This window comes from Cynocephalus volans, chromosome 3 (assembly GCF_027409185.1).
Source record: "Cynocephalus volans isolate mCynVol1 chromosome 3, mCynVol1.pri, whole genome shotgun sequence".
In the NCBI taxonomy this organism is placed as follows: Eukaryota; Metazoa; Chordata; class Mammalia; order Dermoptera; family Cynocephalidae; genus Cynocephalus; species Cynocephalus volans.
The window spans coordinates 56,939,507-56,962,346 of NC_084462.1; the positions used below are offsets into that span (position 1 = coordinate 56,939,507).

The 22,840-nt window shown below is 35.0% G+C and overlaps 1 protein-coding gene across 1 annotated transcript in view; it reads right to left on the reverse strand.

The window, feature by feature from the left end:
* BLM (BLM RecQ like helicase) overlaps positions 1 to 22,840 on the reverse strand; it is a 75,044-nt gene that overhangs the window by 39,163 nt on the left and 13,041 nt on the right. Inside the window, exons 2-10 of the mRNA XM_063090496.1 lie at positions 17,589 to 17,690; positions 15,980 to 16,686; positions 14,159 to 14,318; positions 10,970 to 11,097; positions 7,008 to 7,140; positions 6,042 to 6,700; positions 4,158 to 4,349; positions 1,739 to 1,857; positions 818 to 931 (exon numbers count right to left, since the gene is read on the reverse strand). Coding sequence (XP_062946566.1) covers positions 818 to 931; positions 1,739 to 1,857; positions 4,158 to 4,349; positions 6,042 to 6,700; positions 7,008 to 7,140; positions 10,970 to 11,097; positions 14,159 to 14,318; positions 15,980 to 16,686; positions 17,589 to 17,686 — 2,310 coding nt within the window. The 5' untranslated portion in view covers positions 17,687 to 17,690. The remainder of the gene's footprint in view (positions 1 to 817; positions 932 to 1,738; positions 1,858 to 4,157; positions 4,350 to 6,041; positions 6,701 to 7,007; positions 7,141 to 10,969; positions 11,098 to 14,158; positions 14,319 to 15,979; positions 16,687 to 17,588; positions 17,691 to 22,840) is intronic.

Here is a 22,840-nt window from a genome sequence, read left to right on the forward strand (position 1 = left end):
ATAAACAAACAAACCAAAAAAACCAACCAGAAAAACAAAAGAGTAACTTTACATTGGAGAGGTCTGGCAGACACCACCTTAACCAAGTGATCAGCTGACTAACATTATCAGTAATGGAGTGAGTTGACATCAAGTGCCTCCTGACAGGAAGCATGAGAGCATATTCATCAATTCTGCGATATTCACGTCAAAATGAATAACATAAATCTAATCAGGAGGAAACATAAGATAAACCCAAATTGAGGGGTCATTGTCAAAACCGTCCTTAAAAAATGACAATGCATAAAAGACAAAAGAGCAAAAAACTGTTTAGATGAAAGAAGATTTAGGTTAAGGGAAACGACAACTGAATGCAATGCATGATCTGGGATTTTCTTTGGTTATAAAGGACATTATTGGGACAATTAGTGAAACTGGAATAAGGTATACAAATTAAGTAATAGTATTGTATCAATGTACGTTTCCTAATTTTGATAACTGACTAAGGTTATGTAAGAGAATTCCTTGTTTTTAGGATACACATAGTGAAGTATTTAGGGTTAAAAAGGTATCAGTCTGCAACTAACTCTCAATCAAGTGTTTCAGGAAAAAAATAGAGAAATAATGATAAAGTAATTATAGCAAAATGTTACATTTAGGGTTTCTGGGTAAAAGTTATACAGGAATTTTTGTACTATATTGTACATTAAAAATTCTCAACATTTAAAAAACATATGCTGATAACACCAAGGTCAAGGGTATATACACATATACACATGCATATGCGTATTCTAGTAGCCTCTAATATCATATTTTAAAATAATGATATAATACAAACCTTCTCTGGAGTAACATACAGAAGTTTTATAATTGGGTCTTTTTTTGATAATTGGAGGTAAATATTTGTAGCTTCTGAGTCAGTCTTATCACCTGTCAGATATGTAGCTGGAATCTAAGTACAATAGTGAACAATTTAAATTTTACACATTAATCTGATTTAGGATTACATTTATCCTTAGATTTTACAAATATAAGTCACATATCAAACTTGTCAAAGGAAAAACAGTACATTTTTTAAAAAAGCATAACTTAAAATAGTCTTCCCATTGCTAATTTCCTTTTCTTTACTTGCTTTACTTTTCATATCTGTAAATAAGACAAACATGAATTTAGCATCCAAGTGATTCCTGTCCTAATGTATGGCTACTTTTTTTAAGGAAGTGTTATCTTCAGAGTTTTAATGCATAATGGCAATAAAAGCAAAGTGCCATAACATCACAAATGACTGAACAATGGCTACCGTCAATGCACTAAGATATTCTTTGGAAGAAAAATCAAACCAGTGGTCTTGTTGTGGGGTAGTGACTCATAATCCTGAAAACAGTTCTGTTTGATCACAACATGAAGAATTTAGTAGAATACATTCATATACTTCCTTACACTCAGCTATGATGAAAAAAGACGTGTGTGGGCATGTGTATGTGTATACATTTTAAGATATAAGGGAAAGAGAACTATGCTGATCTGGCAGTAATAAAAAATCCTTTTATATTAGTAAAAAAAATTTATATCAGTAAAATACAGGTTAAAAGTTCTTACTAAAATACATTCTTGTAAAATAAAATTAGATCAAACTATAGGAGGTTATCTGTATCAGAATTTTCAAAGATTTGTGCTCATTATAAACTTAATTTAACTGCTATGCTTTATTCTTATAATTCATGCATATTTTCATTAATATTTTTATGTTATAACTTACATCCAAGGAAGTCAGCTTTTGGACTTGATCTACTATTAGTGATCTCAAGGGAGAAATGACAACAGTAACTCCAGGGGAAACACAGGCGGGTAGCTGGTAACACAAACTTTTCCCACCTCCTGAAAGAGAAAAAAATGAAAAACAAAAACAAAACCAAAAAACCCCAGTTAGATTCTATGTTGAGAGCATGGACGTAAAAGTTACAAAGGAAACCACATACAATATTTAAAATTAATTAACAAAGCGATATTGCCCATGGTGTCAATAATTTGCCATACTTGAATGAGCCAAACTTTTTAGGCAATTTAAATAACGTGTAAAAACAATCTTTTAGGACATCTTATATAGACACAAGAGCAAAAGCAAGAATCAGGGCAGGAAAGTTAAATGCAATGAAATTGCTCACAAAGTCTGCTTGGTAAACCCAAATACAGTAAACTTTTTATTTTTGGCAGTACAAGGGGCCTAAAAATAATGATACTAGTATTAAAACAACTACATTCCATATAATATTTATTTTTTTAAAGAGTGATAAAATATACAACACTAAAAATGATAGAGAACATGGTTTACTATTTATTTGATGATGCAGAAGGCACTTTTAGGATCTCAATTTTTAAAAACCGTTTGAGCCTCTTTTTTGGCACTGGCAAGTACCGGGAATGAACCTGTGACCTTGGTGTTATCAGCACCACACTCTAACCAATTGAGCTAACTGGCCAGCCAAGTATGAGCCTCTTAACACTGAATTGAGCTTTAACTCTCATCAGTAAGAAACTAACTTCCAATTTTCTTTGGGATGGGTAGAACTAAATTTTGTGTACTAACAGACGATAAAGAAATTTCAAAAGACCAAAAAAAAACCTCTCCCCATGTAACTCTAATTCAAAATGGCAAGAAAATCAGTACACATTTCATGATGAAGTGATTATTCCCTAATTTTCAATTTCTCCCATCTACTGATGGTAAAAGCTGATGCCAAGCAGTTTTTAGGGCTTCAATCTGTTTTTTTAGACTATATATCACATTCCTTCCTTTTCGTATGTGTAGTAAGTAAATTTCATTTTGGTATATACGTGGAAATGTCAAGGAAAGAGCAGGACACTTAGAATGAAGAGACCTGAATTCTAGTTTCTATTTTACCACTTAATCAGCTATGTGAACTTAGACATGCCATTAAACCTTCATACCTCAATTTTATCACCTGAAAAATGTACTAGATCCATGGTTTAAAAAAAATTTTTTTGGTCTGAAAGAAACCTTATTTGTAATCTTTATATATATACATACATATATATATACATATACATATATATATACACATACATATATATATACATATACATATATATATATATATACACATATACATATATATATATAAATCAAGAGGTTAAAATTGGGGTGGAAAGAACCTTAAAAATGCCCTTGAAACCCTAAAGGATCATGGAAGTCTGGAAAAAAATCACTAGGTTAGATCACTGCCAAATTCCTTCCCAGTGTTAAAGTTTTGGAGTACCAAATTAGACTCTAAATGGAAGACACAGAGTGATCAACAAGTTAATAAAATTTGAAATGCTAATTATTGAATCAACATCGTCTAAATTTTAAGATCAATTCAGAAACTTTCAGATGCCCAGTCAGCATTATTTAATAAAGATGGCAATAACTAACTTGGCAAAGGTCACAACGAGGCAAGTAAAAGGAAGCAGGAGAAAAAAAATGCAGAGGGAGAACTATACATAGGTATAAAAACTCCAAATTCTCCATGCATCCTTTCTTAATTGCTTATTCAATATTCTTACATGAATGACTATAAATCATTGAACAGCTGTTATAAGTTTTAGTAGCACAATGAAAAGTCCCAGACTATTCAAAATTAGGGCCAAGAAAGAATACATTAAATGCTTTTCATTTAATCCCCATGATACCTTGTGAAGCAGGTACTTTATTATTATCCCCATTGCACACATGAAGAAATGGGTCCAGGGAGTGAAGTGCCTTGCCTATGCTCATACCACTTGCAAGTGCAGGCCATCACTCTGGAGCTGATGATTTTAACCACCATGCAACATTAGACTGTATCAAATAAACTGCCAGAAATGGTCATGGTCTCTGACAGTGATTTTTTGTTCACTTTCCAGATTTATTTAGACTAGAAAAATGAAAAATTCCCAAAGAGAAATTCTAAATCAATTCAACACAATGAGTTGAAATCTTAAAGGGCTATAAACTTTATGATGTCAACAACTAGAACAGAGGATATGAGGTAATATACTTTTTCACTACAGCATGGGAAGTTTGAGAGGTCCCTAAATGACAGAAATACTGTGTAGGTGTTCATTTTATTTCTATTAAAGGGCTTTCATTTAACATTTGCCAATGGATTCCTGCCAATTCATATCTAAAAATGACATACCAGTGGGCATTAGGATAAAACAATCTTCACCAAGCAGTGCAGCATTGATCGCCTCTAGCTGATTAGTTCTAAAATTATGCAGGCCAAATTTTTTATGAAAAATCTTCATCATTTCTTTTGTGTGAGGAAAATCCAGACTTTGGAAACATTCATGTTTCAGATTTCTGGATGCTAGATTTTGCGCCGATTTGTCTAAGAAAATGATCAACGTTAAGAAAAGTCAGTGCACGGAGGTAACAAGTCAGTTTCAGCATTTATCCTTCACCCCGCAGAATCACTGGCATACGTTTCCCTATAGCATACTTCTTTCACCATTTACCGAGGTTTCCTTCCCAACAAACCTCAAAAGCCATCAGAGACTTCCCAAGGGCTCAAGTCTTTCCTTGACTTTTCTGCAGCACCTTACCACTGCTATTCACTCTCTCCATCCTCTTCTCCCTTTACCTCCTATACAATCATGGGGTTTCAATTTGCTATAAATTCCCTTTCTTGGCTCCACTTCCTCTACATGCCCCTTAAAACTGGGAGTCCATCAGATACTTGGGACTGGGCTCTTTTTTTGTAATTTTCCTAGCCCTGTGATCTTAAACATAGCCTACATGCAGAGAATGCCTAGATCTCTCTTGAGACCAGAATGACACCCTCTTAAGTTCCATCCTACACGCATCTCCAACTGTCTGCAAATCATTTCTACCTAATTGACTTACCAACATTTTAAGCTCGTCTTAAAATAGTCCTCCTCAGTTTTTCTCCAAAGTTGACTCTCCCTCCTGACTCCCCTATTTCTGTTAATAGTGTCACAGTTTTCCCAGTCACCCAGGTCTGAAACCTCAGCTTCCTCACATCTTTTTTCATAATAGATCTCACATTCTCCCTTGCCCTGCATCCTCTCTGTCGCAACTCTGGTTCACCACAGAGAACAAGAGGTACTTAGGCCAGCTCTGGCAGTTACTCTAACCTCAACAGTCAACTGTTTCAAAGATAATTGTGAACATCAAGTATGACACATTCTAACATGATACAAAAATAAATCCATTAATGGTTACTTTAAAGGTCAACATCATAACTGTAAGAACAACCTCCATGGTATTAAGTCATCAATGGCAAAAATAGGGAAGGCTGTACTTTATAAAACCTTGCACATAAAAACTTGTTTCAGTTAAAATATACTTTTGATAAATTTATAGGGTTGATATAAAGTTTTAAAAATAATTTTGGCTTTTTTCTGGCACCTTTACAATGGCTAATTTCACTCTAAGAACTTCTCTCTCACTAAACTGTGAGCTCCAAGAGGGCAGGAACCAGTTGTTATCATTGTATTACCACAACCCAGCACAGTTCACAGCACATAGTGAGCACTAGGCCCAAAGAAATAACTGGATTGATTTTTAAAATTTCTGACTATGTATCGTTCTTAGACTGCCCTATATTTTCAAATTTTAAGACACAAATGTTTCTCTACTTTATAAATTAACCAATTCTCACCCATCCAGAATTCTAAAAATACACATAGTTTTAGCATGTAAATTCATCTTTGTTTTTGCCCATCCCCCAAAATCATTAAAAACTTGGCCCTCAGGAACTTTATTGTTTTAAGGACTAAGAAATGTTAATTTAAAGGCAAAGCACATTTGTAATGACTTTAGAGCTTTACTACAATAGGTTATAATTACACATTTTATAAAACTACAGCTGCTACAGAGACAAAAGAGCAACTTGCTTTTGAAATTGTGATTTGTAATTCATATTATCAGCGGAAATTTGCATAGAAACAATGCTGTTTTCAGGCAGTGATGACTTGCTATGGTTTTTATTATGCAATTCCTATTTTGGACTGTTTTGTTTTCATATAATATCTAAGCATTCAATTTATTTTAAACTTACCAGTGTAATTCTGAATTGACTGTAAGAAGTTTTTATTCTGAGCAGTAGATGCCACTGGAAGACAGTTTGTCTTGGCTGAAGAAATTCTTTCTGATACTGCTTTAATTGGCCGACCTTCCTTGATAGGTTGATAGGCAGCTGTAGAAGATTTGTTCACTGTTAAATTATTCATTATATTTTCCCAGTCATCATCATCATCAAAGTCATCTATGTCAAAATTATCAATATCATAGGAAGCCTCGATTTCTCCGTCTAAGTCATTTATTGAAGCAGTGTGTTTATTCTCATCTTTCACAGCAGTGCTTGTGAGAACATTTCCCGGGAAATAAGAGCATTCATTTCTTTTTTCTATCCTTGGTGTTTCAGTCCAGTTGCTACTTACAAAAGACTTCTGTAAATGGGAACTGAGTAACGGTCTTTCAAAGAGATTCTTCGAGGCTGCTGAGAATCCTGTCTTTCCTGGGGTGGTGGTCAGTAAACATTCATCAGTGGAAACAGAATTTGAGGGAAGGTGTGGAAAATTTAACTCTTTAATAGAATTCCCCATAGGGAGGAAATCGCCCTCCACACGGCTACCAAGTGAATCAGGCATGAATCTCCACATTGAACCAAGACTGGCATCGTTTTTATTAAAATCTGCTTCAGCTATGAGTTTCTTTCTGAAGAGAGAAAAGAGAACAACATGTTAAATGAAGTTTACTACGGTACGCCACAAAAGTATATCTTCAGTTTTCATCCCAAACAAAAATTGTAGCAAAATATATCCTTTTTCCCAATTCCCAAAATTTGAACACAAATGCTAAAGGAGCACTTTGAAAAGTAAACACATTTAAAACACAGTGACATGACAATCATTCTTATGTAATTTCCAGGCCAGAAAGCCTGAACATTTTGCCCTGCACATTTTTGACTTAGAGTTGTGAAAATGCAATTAGATATATTTCAGAAGGAGAAAAATCAAGATACCTCACGTTCCGCTGCTGAAGTAGTTCATTCCCACAATCCAAAGCTTTCAGCTCATCAGCAGGAATAGAATCAACTAATTTACAGATGTGGTCCATCACGTGAATAAGCTGCTGCTGTAAACTTATCTGTCTAGCTATAAAGTAATAATGTTGTTTTTTTATTTTCCCTTGAAAACAAAAAGGACTTAAGATTTTGAAAGTCATGCATGTAAACTGTGAAGCAGTGCTAAAAACAATATTGTAGTGGATTGGATTTTGTCCCCTCAAAATTCACTGAAGCTTGAATTGTGTCCCCCAAGTTTTATGTGCTAGAAACTTAGCCCCCACTGTGAGTATTAAGAGGGTGGGAAATCCTATTACGGTAATTGAAAGGTGGAGCCTTAAAGAGGTGATTGGATTGTAGGACCTTGCAGTAGTGAATTGATTAAAAATGGTGGTCAGGGGCATGGTTTTGAAGGCTTTAAAAGAAGAGAGAGGAGAGTCTCTCTCTCTGTGTTCTCTCTACTTCCACCATCTTGCAATGTGAGACCCCTGGGTCACTGTTACCACCACCAGATTCAGAAACTGGAAGCAATAAATTTCATTTTCTTTATAAATCAACCAGTTTCAAGTATTTTGTTATAAGCAACAGAAACAGACTAACAACAAATATCATAAACAACCGTATATTGTCCTATTATCTGCCTGTGAATTAACTTGAAATCAGATTGTCTCTATTCTATACCATGAGAGCACATACCTGTGTTTTCATTTAATTTCATGATAACTAAATAATATTTCCCTTAGGATAACCAAGGGCGTTGGAAGGCACAAAGTTTTATCAATTTACTATGATGTTTTGCTAATTCCATGTGTAAATCTCACCATGCCAGCACAAAGTATATTTTTAAGGGTTGGACAGGCAAGAGCCCACTTCTTGTTTTGCCCTGCCTGACATCCACGCTTCTCTTTAATGATAACAGCACAGCATCTAGATTTTCTTTTTAGAGAACTCCCACCAACCCCCACTCCTCAGTGGGCATCTGATGTAAGGCAGCCCAGTGGGAATTAGGACTGGGGGGGTTTTAGACTGACTGGAAAACAGTACCTCTCTTTCACAAGCTTGATAGGCTGCTGGTGGACATCTTTGCTACCACACAAGGAAAGACCACTTGAGAATAAGATCAATGCAACAGAAAGAAGAAAGCAGATAAAAAGGAATATGGGTTTGAGATGCAGAGATGGGGCAGAAGACAGGAGAGAGAAGGCGAGTGTGTGAGAGAGAAATCCTGATGACATATTTGGACATCTGAATCCTGCCAGCCCACTTCATATATTTTTGATTAAGCCTTATGACTAAGAAATAGAATTTAGAAGGAGGTGAGATTTTGGATAAAGGAAAGAAAAAAATGGTTCAGGGTAAAAATGGGAAGCAAGAAAGAGGTCTGCTCCACCTCTAGGGCCTAAGGCAAATGGGAGACAAAACCAGTTTAGGTTGGCCGCAAGGAGACAGTATTCCAGGAGACAATGAGAGAAAGAAGGGGAAGAAAATGTTCAGAAGAAAAGGAGACTGCAGGAGTGTTGCTGACTGAGAAGAGCCAGTTGAAGGTTTTAAAAGGCAGGGAGGAGAGGATGAGAGGACAGAACAGAGGGTCTGTACATAGAGCAGCATGGGGACAAGCACATACGGAGAATGACCTGGGAAATTCGGACTTCTACTCGTGACTAGGGGAAATAGGGATGTGAGATATGAGGTGGTAAGAGTGAAATTGCTGAATTCCTATTTTACTTCTGTTTTCTCTGCAAGGAGAATCGGCATCAGATTGGAAAGAGAATACACAATGGTCTGAAGGAACTGAAAGCCAGGACAGGCTCAGAGAAAGATACCAGAGTACCTAGCTACTGGAAAGGAGCTCAAGTCTCCTTGTCCAGACAGATTACACCTCAGAATACAAAGGAAACCTGCAAACAAGACCTCAGAGCCCCTGTCGCTGATACGTGAGGCACCTAGTGAATAAGAGAGTTGGTGGAAAGTGAAGACAGACAAACATTGTTCTCATTTTCAAAACACTTTGACAGTGATTGCCAAAAGCTACAGGCTGGTGATCTTGATGTCAATTCAAGGCAAAATTCTAGAACATGTTATGACTGCTTTGTGTGCTCTAAGGAGAGGAAACAATTAGAGAGTTAGCAAGAGCTCAAAAAAATAATCCAGCCATCTTAATGTATTTTCTTCTTTGAAAGGATTACTACACTGGCAGATAACAATAGCTACCATTAAAGGAAAAAAAAAAAAAAAAAAAAAAAAACAACCCTAAAAAAAACACCCCAAAACCCAATAACAGCTACCATTTATTGAAGGCCTACAGCATACTAGGTACTTTACCTTGAATCCTTACAACTACTCAGCAAGGTAGATATTGTATTATTCTCATTTTACAGAAGAAAAAACAGGTCCAGAGAAGTTTAATTAATCTGCCATAGTCACACAGCCAGGAGTAGGAGGAGACAGCTTTCTATCACAGGTCTGCATCGTTCTAGAGCCAATGCCCCATCTATTCCCTCTTGTTTCCTCAGACCTTGAACTTTTTGCAGTCATATGAGCAGGTCTTTTGCATCCCCATGGATAAGGGAGAGAAACATGGTCTGAAGGTAGATTTGTAACTAGTTGAAGAAGTGGTGATGAATAGAAGCGAAGCCAGCCGAGAGTGCGGCCTCTAATGACATTCTGTCCTTGTCCTGATATAGACAGTATCGTATAGTGGTTATCAATGTGAACTCAAGAGCCTCAACACTGCTGTGTTTGAATCCTAGCTCTCCTGCTGTCTAATTCTATGACTGTAAGTATTTACCATTCCTGTACCTTAATTTCCTTACTGGTAAAATGGGGATAATGGAAACTACCTTAAAGGGCTGCTGTGAAGATTAAATTAGTTAATACTGTAAGGCAATTGGAAGAGTGCCTAGGACATCAGACAGTTCAGGAATATCTCTAACAATAAATTCACAGACCAAAATAAAAAAGAAATTCAGAGGAAACAAAAACAACACACAGAAAACTACATACACATGTGCACATGCACACATACTGCAAAAGTAGAACAGCATCCATCAAACAAGAATAGAATGTGCTACAGATATATTCAGAGAACAAAAAAGAGCTCTTGGAAAATGATTTGATAAAAACAAAAATTCCATGGAAAAGTTAAAGATAAAATTGAGGAAATATCCTAAAAAGTAGAAAAGTAAGAGATGGAAAATAGAAAAGATAATTAATAGAGGTCTATCATCCAAAAATTGAAGTTCCAGAAAGAGTGAAAGAGAAAAAAGAAAAAAGATAAAAACAAATAATACCAGAAAAATATCCAGAATAGAAGGACACAAATTTCTAGACTGAAAGTGCCTCTGGAAAGTAGAAATCAGGAGTGGGAAAGGAGAGTGCTATTTTTCGAAGTCTTGCAGTGCTATCAGATTATTTATACTAGATATTTAGTAGAAAATAAAAGTAAATTAGAAACAAATTAAACAAACAAGCAAAAGAATATTAAACTTTAGATGGACATCAAGACACAGACCCAGAATATATACAAGGGAGAACCAGGAGGATAAAAGATCTAGAAAGCAATATCTATAAAGAGTTAAAAGACCTAATAATATTTAGCCCATGGGAAAAAACCTTCTAGGAGCTTTATATTTACCTCACGAGGGGGTAAACTGTGCTGTGCTCAATGTGAAAAATAATTTTCTAACAATTAGCGTTTTCAAGATAGAGAAAGAACTATCTGAGTTGAGACCCTGAGTTCATGAATTGTTAAGGCAAATGCTGGCTAACCAATAAAAAAGGATGATTCTATGACATTAGAACATAAGGGACTATGAATCTGTCATTTTATACTATATAGCCACAGGTTGAAAATACAATCTTACTTTGTTTTCAAAAATAAGTAGCTGAAATATGTGATATGTCTAAAATACTTTTTGTACCATCACAGTCTGTCCTGGTTTCTGGATTAGACTCCTGTGTAGTCATTTTCTCAGGTTTTGATAAAAGATCTTTTGATGTGTTAAGAACATCCTTCTTTCTGTCAGAGGTGTCAAGGTCCTTTAGCATACTACAAACAAAAAAACGTGAAACCAATATTAGACTAGACAAAAGACATGTTTAATTTTTCCCTAAATATTTTCTATGACTGTTCAGACAAATAAGAGAAAATAGAAACATGTTTTCATATCTCCTCTATTTTAAAACCTCATTAGCTGGCCCTTAAAAATCTTCCATCTTCTTTTTTTTTTTTTAAAGATGACCGGTAAGGGGATCTTAACCCTTGACTTGGTGTTGTCAGCACCATGCTCTCCAAAGAGAGCTAAGTGGCCATCCCTTATGTAGGGATCCAAACCCGTGGCCTTGGTGTTATCAGCACCACACACTCCCAAGTAAGCCATGGGCCGGCCCCTAAAATCTTCCATCTTCTGATCCTAGGAGACCTTTTCAACTTTATCCCCAATCATGCCCTTTCAGTGACACCAGGATCTGGTTGCACTGCATCACTCACGTTCTTCAGGTGAGCCCTGCATTGTCTGTGTCAGGGATTTTGCCTCTGCTCCTCTCTCAGTCTGGAAAACCTGCCTTTCCAACCTCTTTTTACTGGAATCACACCTGCTTTTCTAGAGCTAGCCCAAAAGCATTACTTCTCTGTTTTCTCCAGCAAGTGATTATTAATGTCTCTCTCTCTCCCAAGACTCCAAAGCACTTTATCTGGACTTCTCTTATGCCAATATGTGTGTATGTGTGTATATCTGTATATGTAATGAACTCATACGGATTACACAAAAGTATATTAACATGCAAACATGGTCAGTCTGATTGATTAGGAAAAAAAGTTTAAAAGTAACAAATAAATTAGTACTAAATGAATGTTAAAGAGAGGATGCAGGGGAAGTCCAAAGAAAGACAACATTTTCTGGAACTTGAGAAGGCTTCACCAAGGAGGTGGGATTTGAGCAAACCTTGAATCACAGGTATGGGGCAAGTGACACACTATGAAGGAAAGATAAAGAAGACTATTTTATTTGCTTGATATCCAGGAATCAACTGTATTTTCCTAAAGCAGGATTCTGGAATACAATTTTTCTAACTAAATCAAAACAATGATGAATAACTCCTTTTATAGTGTTTTTTAAAATGATAACATATAATTAAATAAAATGGCCATAATTTTTTAGCAATGCTACAAAGACTGTTGGTTTGACTCATTAGGCTCATTGGAGCTTAGCTTTATTGCAAGGGCATAATTGAGGATAAAGCTAAAAAAGGTAATTTGGGGCCAGAAGAGGGAGAATTTTGAGGGCCAGCTTTGAGGGCCAGAGGGTGTAGAATAGAGGAGATATAAAAACATCTCTTTCTGTTTTATATTGTCTGACCATTCAATCTCTGAAATTCAGAGGTTAAAGCTGGCATTAAAAACAAATTAAATAAATGTAGCATAAAACTTAAGTGTGCACTGTAAATAAAGTATCATTTGTGAAAATTCTATTTCAGTTTTATAATATATACAAATATATATACTAGGTTGCAATGGAAAATATACAGAGAGAATCTATTTTGGAAATAACTATGTAAATAACCATTTTCCACTTGCTGAAAATTAAAGTATTATTTATGGCATGACAACTCAAATAAATTACATAGCCATTAAGAGGAATAAAAACACACAGCAATATAGAAAATGTTTTTAAAATAATGTTAAGAGAAAAGAATCAGAATATAATATTATAGTTACATGTTGATTACAGCAATGCAAAAATCAAACGTGTGTAGAGAAGGATCAAAATCAAATATGGACAAAGAAAATGGTTTGTTGGAACTGTGGAACTACTAGTATTTCTTCTCTTTTATTTGAATCCTTGTTAAAATGAACACAATACTATTTGTGCAATACACATTTTTAATAAACAAAACAAAAAGTCAGGCATTCAGCAAGGATTCAGTATGGCACAGGAGAAAGCACTATACTGGATCTCAGTCCATTGGCCATTGATTGTATCATTATGGGCTATTCCTTGCCTGGGCTTCAGCTGTTTAACCTGTTAAATGAGAATTCTGATTTAGAATCTAGACTCTATATAAACTTCTAGTTAGTTTTTTTTAACTTTCTACAGCTCTGTCTGAATTTCTATCAAAAAGGAAAAGAGGAGAGGGTGAGCTCTTATAGTTTAGTTTTGTCATCAAATAGTAAACATGCTTCAACTTTTCCCACCCCTTCAAACATCCCAACACACCTGTCAAAACACAAACCAAGAGAAACTAAACTAGTTTATGCATACAAATCCTTCCTTCCTCCTTCTTTTCTTTCCTTCACTCCCTAATTAAGGTAATATACTATAAAAATATTGCTAATCAAAATACCCATATACATTAAATAGCATAGTATATACTCCACCATTTTACTGTGATTTAGACTGGGGTCAGGATGGAGGTAACAATGACAATTAGTAATTTAAGCTATTGATGAACCATGTGGAGTATCTATTTTTCCCACAATACTACTAACGAACAACAATCATGTCAGAAATTTCCTAAAATTCATTGAACGACAAATTCAATGACCAATTCTATCATCAGATTAAAAAAAAAAAAAGGATATATTATACTAATTCACTTCCCAAATAATGGGTTAGCTTTATGTCATTTCAGGTTAAGGAGTTTGGAAATACAATATTTTTAGGAATATGAGCGTACTTCAAAAAGTTTGTGGAAAAATAGAATTAAAAGATAATATGAATCTTTCCATGAACTTTTCGAAGACCTCTTGTATATTCCTTATGTCAAAATCAACTACATAAAATTCTTTGAAGCATCCATGCAATTAATCATAATGGGACTTGACATCTTTAAATCATACTAATCCTACTAATTTTAAAAATGTATGAGTATAAATAGGAATTTTGGATATCTTCATGTGGATGTAAAATAAACTGTGCAGAAGCACAAAATACATTTATATAGAAATGATACTATATAACTAAATCAAATTATTATTTTTTATGATTTATTTTTAAATTTTTTGGTGGCTGGCCAGTATGGGGATCCAAACCCTTGACCTTTGTAAATCAAATTATTTAAAGTATCCCAGAAACAAACAATGATGTTTACTAATTAATTAGCTAGTTTACCTAAAGCAGTTTAAAGAGGAAGAAGTGGCAGAAATAATTTCTTCTTCTGGAGAAGGTGGAACAAAATCTATATCATAATCATCATCAAGTTCAATATGTGGAACTTTCTCAGTTGAATCCAATTCAGCTCCTTCCAAATTTTTCTTCTTTTCATTATTATCTAAAGTAAAACAGTTGATAAAGATAGGTTATTTAAATAATTAATGAGACAGAAAGAGCAGGGAAAAACCACATAAGAGTGCGTACTTTAGGCAAGTCATAAATAATCATTCCATTCTGTATACTAGTCTTCTCTCCTATACGTTAAAGTTGGCTTTTTTCTTCATGAATGATTATTGAGCCAACTGGATTAAGTCCAATGAACGAATGATGCCGAAGATTTGCTTAGGAATTTTCATCCTGTGTCCAGTTAAATTATGAAACCCATACTTAGTATCAGCATTTTCATTTTTCTACTTTTCACTCACATTTAAATAAGGGTAAAGTGTAACAGATAAATCTGATAACAGTACAAACACTATTGCTTGTACAGATAAACCATGTCTACCACAAAAGCTTTCTAGTTATTTAAATCTCATTTGGACTATGCAGGAAAACATGATGCCAAATTTTTGCTGTCTAGGTTAACTTCTACCAAATTTTCTCTTCAGAAACAGCAACACAACTGATTAGACTATGGTTTTGCTTATTTACAATTATTTTTCAGTCCTCTCTCACCCTACAGTAACTTTGATGAGATTCGGGTGTTTAAAAATTTTAGTCTCACATTTACAACTATTCTATAAGGTGGGTTACTTACACATATGGCTAGTCTCAGTTATTAAGTTTTGGACATCTAATAACTACAAAACCTATAAAGGAAATACTTGGAATGTATTTGTAATACTTTAATAGCATGATCATGATCATATTCTATAGTTGGCCCTCCATATCTGCAGGTTTTGCATCCATAGATTCAACCAATCTTGGATTGAAAAGATTTGGAAAAAACAACAACAATAAAAAACAATACAAAAGCCTGGTCAGTTTGCTCAGTTGGTTAGAGCACAGCCTTGTAACACCAAGGTCGTGGGTTCGGATTCTTGTACCGGCCAGCTGGCAAAAAAAACCACCCCAAAACCCCAAAAATCCAACGCAACAACAATAATACAAATCCAAAAATACAGTATAACACCTATTTAACATTGTATTAGGTAATGTAAGTAATCTAGAGATGACTTAAAGTATATGGGAGGATGTGGGTATGTTATACACAAATGCTACGCCATTTCATACAAGGAACTTGAGCATCAATGGATTTTGGTATCCTCGGAGGTCCTGGAACCAATCCCTCCATGGATATCGAGGGACAACCGTACATCAATATTAGGTGGCACACTTAGCTCAGTTGGTTAGAGAGTAGTGTTATAACACTAAGGTCAAGGGTTTAGATCCCCACACTGGCCAGCCACCAAAAAATAAAATAAAAAAATTTAGGTGGCAGCAAGGCATAAAGGAAATATGGTAGAAAAGCTTAGTTTTGCTTTCTAATTCTACCACTAACCAGCCATTTTAACTTCTATGGATCCTATTTTCTTCATGTATAAAATCACAGAGCTATCGTTGGTGTTAATACAAAAATAATATTAGCAGAATAAAACTTTGTTTCATCAGTATGTCCTGCCTCAAGAATGTAGCCCACAGATTATTCAATAAGCACCTCTATAGATCCTAAGATTCTTAAGGTTAAATGCTACATCATATTCACCACTGTTCTCAATGCCTAGCTTCAAATAGAAAGATATAATCAACATGCTGAAATGAAGATAAAATAATTCTTACCTCGTTCATTTTCCAAATGAGTTTTCAAAGAGTGATTTTTCTGAGTATCTTCATTTATTAGCACTTCGGAAATGGGGCCATCATCAATGCAAATCACGTCACTACTGAACCATTCTGAGTCATCTTTCTGTTCCTTAGTCAAATCTACTTGCTTGCTTTCAGAGGAAGAAGGAGTCAAATCAGCCTTTACTGTATTTGTTTTATGAAGCTGTGCTTTTAAAAAGTTTCTCTTAGCTTTTTTTGATTTCTGAGCAGTGCTTACTCTTACAAAGTGATTTTTGGATGGTGTAACAAATGCTTTTGAAGTCCCAGAAGTATCAAAGTCATCCATATCGTCCCAAACACTGATAGCACTAAAAGAATCTGGTGAAGAACTAAATTCTAACTTCTTGAAAGCGCCATCACAGGGTTTCTTTATAACTGGTGTGTTTTGGGAAATACATAAAACTTCCTGCGGAATTGGCAACGAACCTGGCAACAATGGTTTTGAACCAAGTCTCCTGGTTTGCTCTCCTGCTGGAGCATTTTTAGAGAAGTCACTGATCCTTGTCTGCTGATCTGTGGTGTGGTAGGGAAGAGGTTCACTGAAGGAAAAAGTCTCAGTAACATTAACATCTTTATCACTTAACACAGATGTTTTTGCTACTGTCACACTAGTTACAGATGCATCATTGTCTGAAGATGTTTTCTTTTTAAAGGTGAAACCTCTGAAACAATGGAAAAACTCAATTACACGGATTCATTTCAACAAACCCACCAACTCTACAAAACAAAACTCTATAAATTTTTGACTAATTCATATGACAAGTTACATTAACTGTATCACAAATGAACAAAGAATCCATCTCCCTCTCTGATTTTAAAATTTATCATGTAACTTAAATTATATTTCGTATGTTCTGATCCTTCCCATTCAGAGTCTAATTATTTAGTTTTGAGAGTACCCAGGCCATTAGTCCTTAATTAATAGCACCTTCAGAGGAAAGCCACAGCATTAGTGAAAAAAAGAGACACAAATGTGGCTATTTTTTGCTACTCTGATAAAAATTTAAAGGGGAAAAGAGTTAAAAACTGAGATCTGAAGGACAAGAAAAGGAGGCAGGCGTCCTGGTGATCTGCTGCATTTAATGACATGAAGGTCAGTGGTAACTTTGAAGTCAAGCACCCAGAACGGTGTCTGCAACCTGGTAAGGGCACAATATGTAATATAAATTATTATTAGATATCATTAGAAGGTATTTGGAATGTAGCTTGGAGAAGAGGGCAAAACTGGAGAGCTGCTGTTGTCCTTGTTTGTTTTTGGAAAGGATATAAAATTATATTAAAATATTAAAAATATCTATTTGCCCAAATTTATGAGTCATTATTTATTTACTCAATAAATATTTGGCAAGTAGTATGTGCCAGGAACTGTGCAAACATGCTCACCATTTATTACATGGTGATACTAAAACATGTTCTATCACTAATTTGCATAGTGGGAAAATCATTGAACCTCTCAGCTTCATTTCCTCATCTGTACAACGAAAGAATTGCAAGAGAAGGTATTTCACTTGTATGATACAGTGAATTAGTGCAGATATGACAGCATACCAACCAAAATACTTACGAAGATTTTGGTTTTGAAAGACTTAATTTATTATTAAGTTTTCTGGCTGAGTGACGCTCCAGTTGCTCCTGTAGATTATTGTGAGGAATAGTAGCCATGATCCTAAAAAGTAAGGGAAAAAGTATCGCTGGAGTTAGGTACTTTGCATTAATTACAATATTTATTGAGGGGGGAACTTGATTCAAACAGGCATTATTACAACTGTGTCCAGAGTAATAAGACTTTTTTTTTTTTGGTCAACAGATTGTTTTGACATTTACAACTGGTGACATTTGAAATGTATAATCTTTAACTAACTGAAGGCTCACCTGAATAACAAAATGACCTGGTTTCCCACCTTTTCCTCCACACACACTAAAATAAGCACAAAAGACATTAGGGAAGGGATTATTAAGAAAGGACTTGCAGAAAAATAGGACCTGGCCTAGGCTTGAAGGATAAAGGGAAGCTGGACAGGGAGTGAGGTGGGAGGAAATGACCAAAGTATACTAAAAGTCCAAAGAACAAATGAATAACTGAACTCTCTTGCCAACAGTAAAATCTTTCCAACAGGAAAGAAGGAAACCACCACCAATGAGAGCAAAGGTTTACCAGCAAGACACCATGCTTCATAATCATTTAGTTTCAACCTAAAAGAATACTTTTACCAAGCACATTTATATCCCTTGTGCAACAAATTGTGGTACTGCTGGGCTATTGCCCAGGATAACGCATAGGTTAAGCCACCTAAAATTACTGGTGCTAAAGGAAAATAACCAATCTATGGTTAGAAAAAATTCTCATTTTAGCTGGCAGTTATAATCACCTTTCCCACTCTGTCTTTACCAAAGATCTACTTATACTTATTCCATATATGTTAGGAGGAGGGGTTAACAACACTAGATATTTGTGGAAATATAAAGTTTTACATAAATTGTGTTCACTCATTAATTATTAAAATAATCTATGTTTATCAACTGTTTTACTTTAGATAATAGTGAAAAAAAAGAAATTATATGGAAAAAACTGAATTACACTCAATTGAGAAATCTTCATATGCTGAGTTTGATGAGGATTACGATATAGATTTTGTACCACTTTCTCCAGAAGAAGAAATTATTTCTGCCACTTCCACCTTTTAAAAATGCTTTAGGTAAAACAACTAACTATCTTATAAACACTGAATAGTTGTTCCCCCCCCCCGCGAAAAAAAGTAGACAGAAGGGTATAATGAACCCCTACATACCTATCACCCAGATTCATCAATTGTTAACTCATCCAATACTGTTTCGTCTATACACACATGCCCTGAGGTCCTCACTCTACCATTCTGAAAGTCACCTCCCAAAATGGTGATATTTAAATTCTGTCATTCCTTCTTCATTCATTAGCTGGAATACTTTTATCAGTTTCAAAATAATTAGTTCATTCTCTAACCACCTCCAAATAGTGACCTTTTTTTTTTTTCAGTATCATTATAAGCTCATGGATTAAATATATTAGTTATGTTTCAATCCAATACAGTTATCATCCTCATTGATTCTCAAATTGTTTTATGTTTGGCCAGTGGTAGCCTTTTTAGGTGGACTCTTCAGTCCTTATGCTATAACCTTAGTAAGTTTTTGAGAGCTTTCTTAGTATGTGTATGAAAAGATGTTCCAGGCTTATCTTGTTGCATTTTTTTTGCCCCTTGGACTTGGAATCAGCCATTTGCCCAAGCAGCCTTGATTCTTTTTAATGGAAAATATAAGGGTACTTCAAAAAGTTTGTGCAAAAATCGAGTTAAAAGATAATACTATTCCTTCCATGAACTTTTTGAAGTACCCTCATATTTTAAGATCACAATCCCTGCACGTCCTAAGGCTCCTCTTCTTTCTGAATCCAGTTTTTTAAAGTATTGGCCTTTTATTAAGTGTGCTCTCTCCAAGGTCCTGTCCAATGTGGAAGTCCTTCCCAGCATAAATGTTAAAGAGTGAAGTCAGACTACTGCTCTCAGAATTTCAACCTCAACCAAGTAGAGTGCTGACAAGGAGATAGAGGTACATAGACCTTCAGCCTTAAGACGCTAAGAAGAACAAAATTGTCCCTGGCATCATTACTTATCCTTTTCCCACATTCCTTCCATATCTTATTTATTTTTGGATCAAAACCAGACATGGTATTCCAACAACAGAGATTTCTTATATTATCCCACAGAATGACTTTATATGTATATCTAGCTATCCCACTAGTACAATTATTTAACTATTTCATACCTGGAGGGACACATTATGGATTCACAGCTAGCAAGTAGTCAACCTTAACCCTGGGGGCATTTTTTCCTACTTTTAAAATGCACTACTCTTTGGCTGTTCTTCAGAGAGTAGCGCCCTCCAGCCAGACTCATATTCTGAAGCATGGTAGCAAGCACACAATTTTATTACTCAAAATCCTTCAGTGGGAATGCTTTTAAGAAGTTGGTCAGTACTGAGAAGGAACAGGGTGTCTCCTCTGTACATATTCCATTAAAATAGCAATAAAATTGACACACAAAAAAATTGTTCACCAACAATAGCAAAGATAAGTGATAAAACTAAAGGAGGAAAATTAACTGAAAACAAATAAATAGAGAGTAGTGAAAAGTTTCATAATACTAAGAAAAGGAACAAAGCAATGAGAACCCAGAAACTTAAAAAGTAAAATAAAACAAATAAACTTATGAATTAGATTCACCATAAGAATCTCAACTACAGACTGATCGATTAGCTCAGTTAGTCAGAGCATGGCCTTCTAACACCAGCATCAAGGGTTTGGTCTCCCGTACTGTCCAGCCACCAAGAAGAAAAAGAGAATCGCAAATACAATTTGGAAAATGATTAAAATTTTCTCTTACATATACGAAAGAAATTATTATGCCATTGTAAAAAATATATAAATAAGCACAAAGCTGATTCGAGAGTAAAAAAATGTAATAGCAAGGTCAAGGGCTCGGATCCTCATAATGGCCAGCTGCCAAAAAAACAAAAAAGAAAGAGTACAGGGAGAGACTGGACAAGGGGCATAAAGAATAATTATGATTTGTAACAATAAAAAAGAAAAGAAAAGAAGAGTACAAAAAATGTAATGAGTAAAACAAAATAAACTAGAAAACCATATCAAAAATGGTATGAAAGAATGATAATCCAGAGCTGGAATGCAAGGGACTTCTTGAAGTAGTAAAAGAAACCAATGGCAAAGAATAAATGACTATCCAAACAGTGCATTGAACTAATAAGAAGAATTTAGGCTGATAAAATCAAGATCAAAGGTTTGGACTCCTGTAACAGCCAGCTGCAAACAAAACAAAACAAAAAAAAGAATGTAAGCCAGAAATTGAGTAGTGATTTAACAACCATATTATGATATTAGTAAGTAGTCTTATGAAATTAAACTAAAAGGAAAAAAAATTTAAATCCTACAAGTAGCTAAGCAAGAAAATATCACATTTACAGTAACAAACAGAAATTTTGAGACTACTTCTGAGAAATACAATGTTATAAAATTCTAAGGGTAACAGTTCCAGGCAACTTTCATTCACATATGACAAGAAGAGAAATATTTTTATGAAGTTTTAAAGTCACAGAAAATATAAGCTTCAAACCTCACCTTTAAACCTGGCTATTAAGAATTGTTCAAATAGCAACAGAAACATTAAAAATAAAAAACTTTAGTGGGAGGAATTGATGATCTGAGTTAATGAGGTCTATTAAATACATCCTAAGAATACTAATGGAAAAAGAATTATTGCTAGGAAATAGATAATTATTACAACAAAAATAAAATATAAAAAACCTTTAAAAAATAGACATAAATTGGAGAAAACAAAGTTTAAAAAAAGGCAGAATTCCTTTCAAATAAATGAGACTAACGTTACTGTTTTGGGACCTATCAAAATTAGAACTACCTTTCCTTTCTAGGTCAAATCTTCCTTTTACTCTTTTTGTTGTCAAAAGATGGCTATTTCAGGATATCAAGTGACAGACTGCCAAAAAGACTACTCTAAGACATTCATTGCTAAGTAACATTCAGATGTTTCTGCTTCCAGTCTTCTGCTAAAAATGGAGGTTTTAGGGGGTGGCTCCCGAATAACACAGCCAACGTTGTAAGCCTCACTAGGTTCAAAGGGGAGGAGATACCTTCTCTGGGGCAAAAGTGGTGAGCCCGACATAAAAACAATCATAACTTTATGAACTTCAAAGTCACCTCAACTGGGGAACTAAGTGGCAAGCAACTCTGTTCTCTGATCAAATTAAACATCAAACACAATTTATAGACAGACTTTTGACAGGTATTACATGTTTTTTGTTTGAGTTATTTTATGTATATGTTTGTGTGTATATATGTATACATATACATACATAGAGTCATTTGGTGTGTAATGACATTTTGGTCAACGACAGACCATATATATGACAGTGGTCCCATAAGATTATAATGAAACTGAAAAATTCCTATTGCCCAGTGATGTAGCACAATACATTACAGTACTCACATGTTTGTGGTGATGCTGGTATAAACAAACCTACCGCAAAAGTGTTGAGTGCCTAGCTTCCCCATGGGGTAACCCTCCCAAAGGTAGCTCAGACCTTTAAGATAGAAAGCCAAGCATCTGACACATTAGGTCTGACTTCAAGTGAAAGGCTTGTTATCTACTTTAGAATTCTTGCATTTTTAAATGATACCCACCCATTCCCATAGCAAAATGATAGTTAATTACAGTTAGCTGACACTCATTGGGAACTTGCTGAGTGCCAGGTACAATCCCTACTTGTAACTTAATTTTCATAACTTTATGGGGGTAATATTCTAATTCCCATTTAAAAGATGAGGGAAGTGAAGCACAGAAAGATTTAGTAACATAATTAGAGGGCCCACTCTTATGCAACTAGTGCCCAGTGCAGATAACAGGAAAATTCATTGCTGTTCCTTTTCATAATACACTTTTGCTCAACAATGAAATCACCTAACAATGCATTTGTCAGAACATTATCCTCATAATTAAGAGATGCATGACTGTACACACACACACACACACACACACACACACACACACACACACACACACACACACAGAGATATACATATATATAGAGAGAGAGAGAGAGAAAGACAGTCTATCTTGTGGGAGGAGGCATATAACTCCTTGTGTGACTTAAGAAAAACAGAGGTGTCAAAATCTGTAATCCTATTTGCTATGGTTGAATGCCCTCTCCAAAAGTCATGTTGAAGCTTAATCCCCAATATGGCAGTGTTGG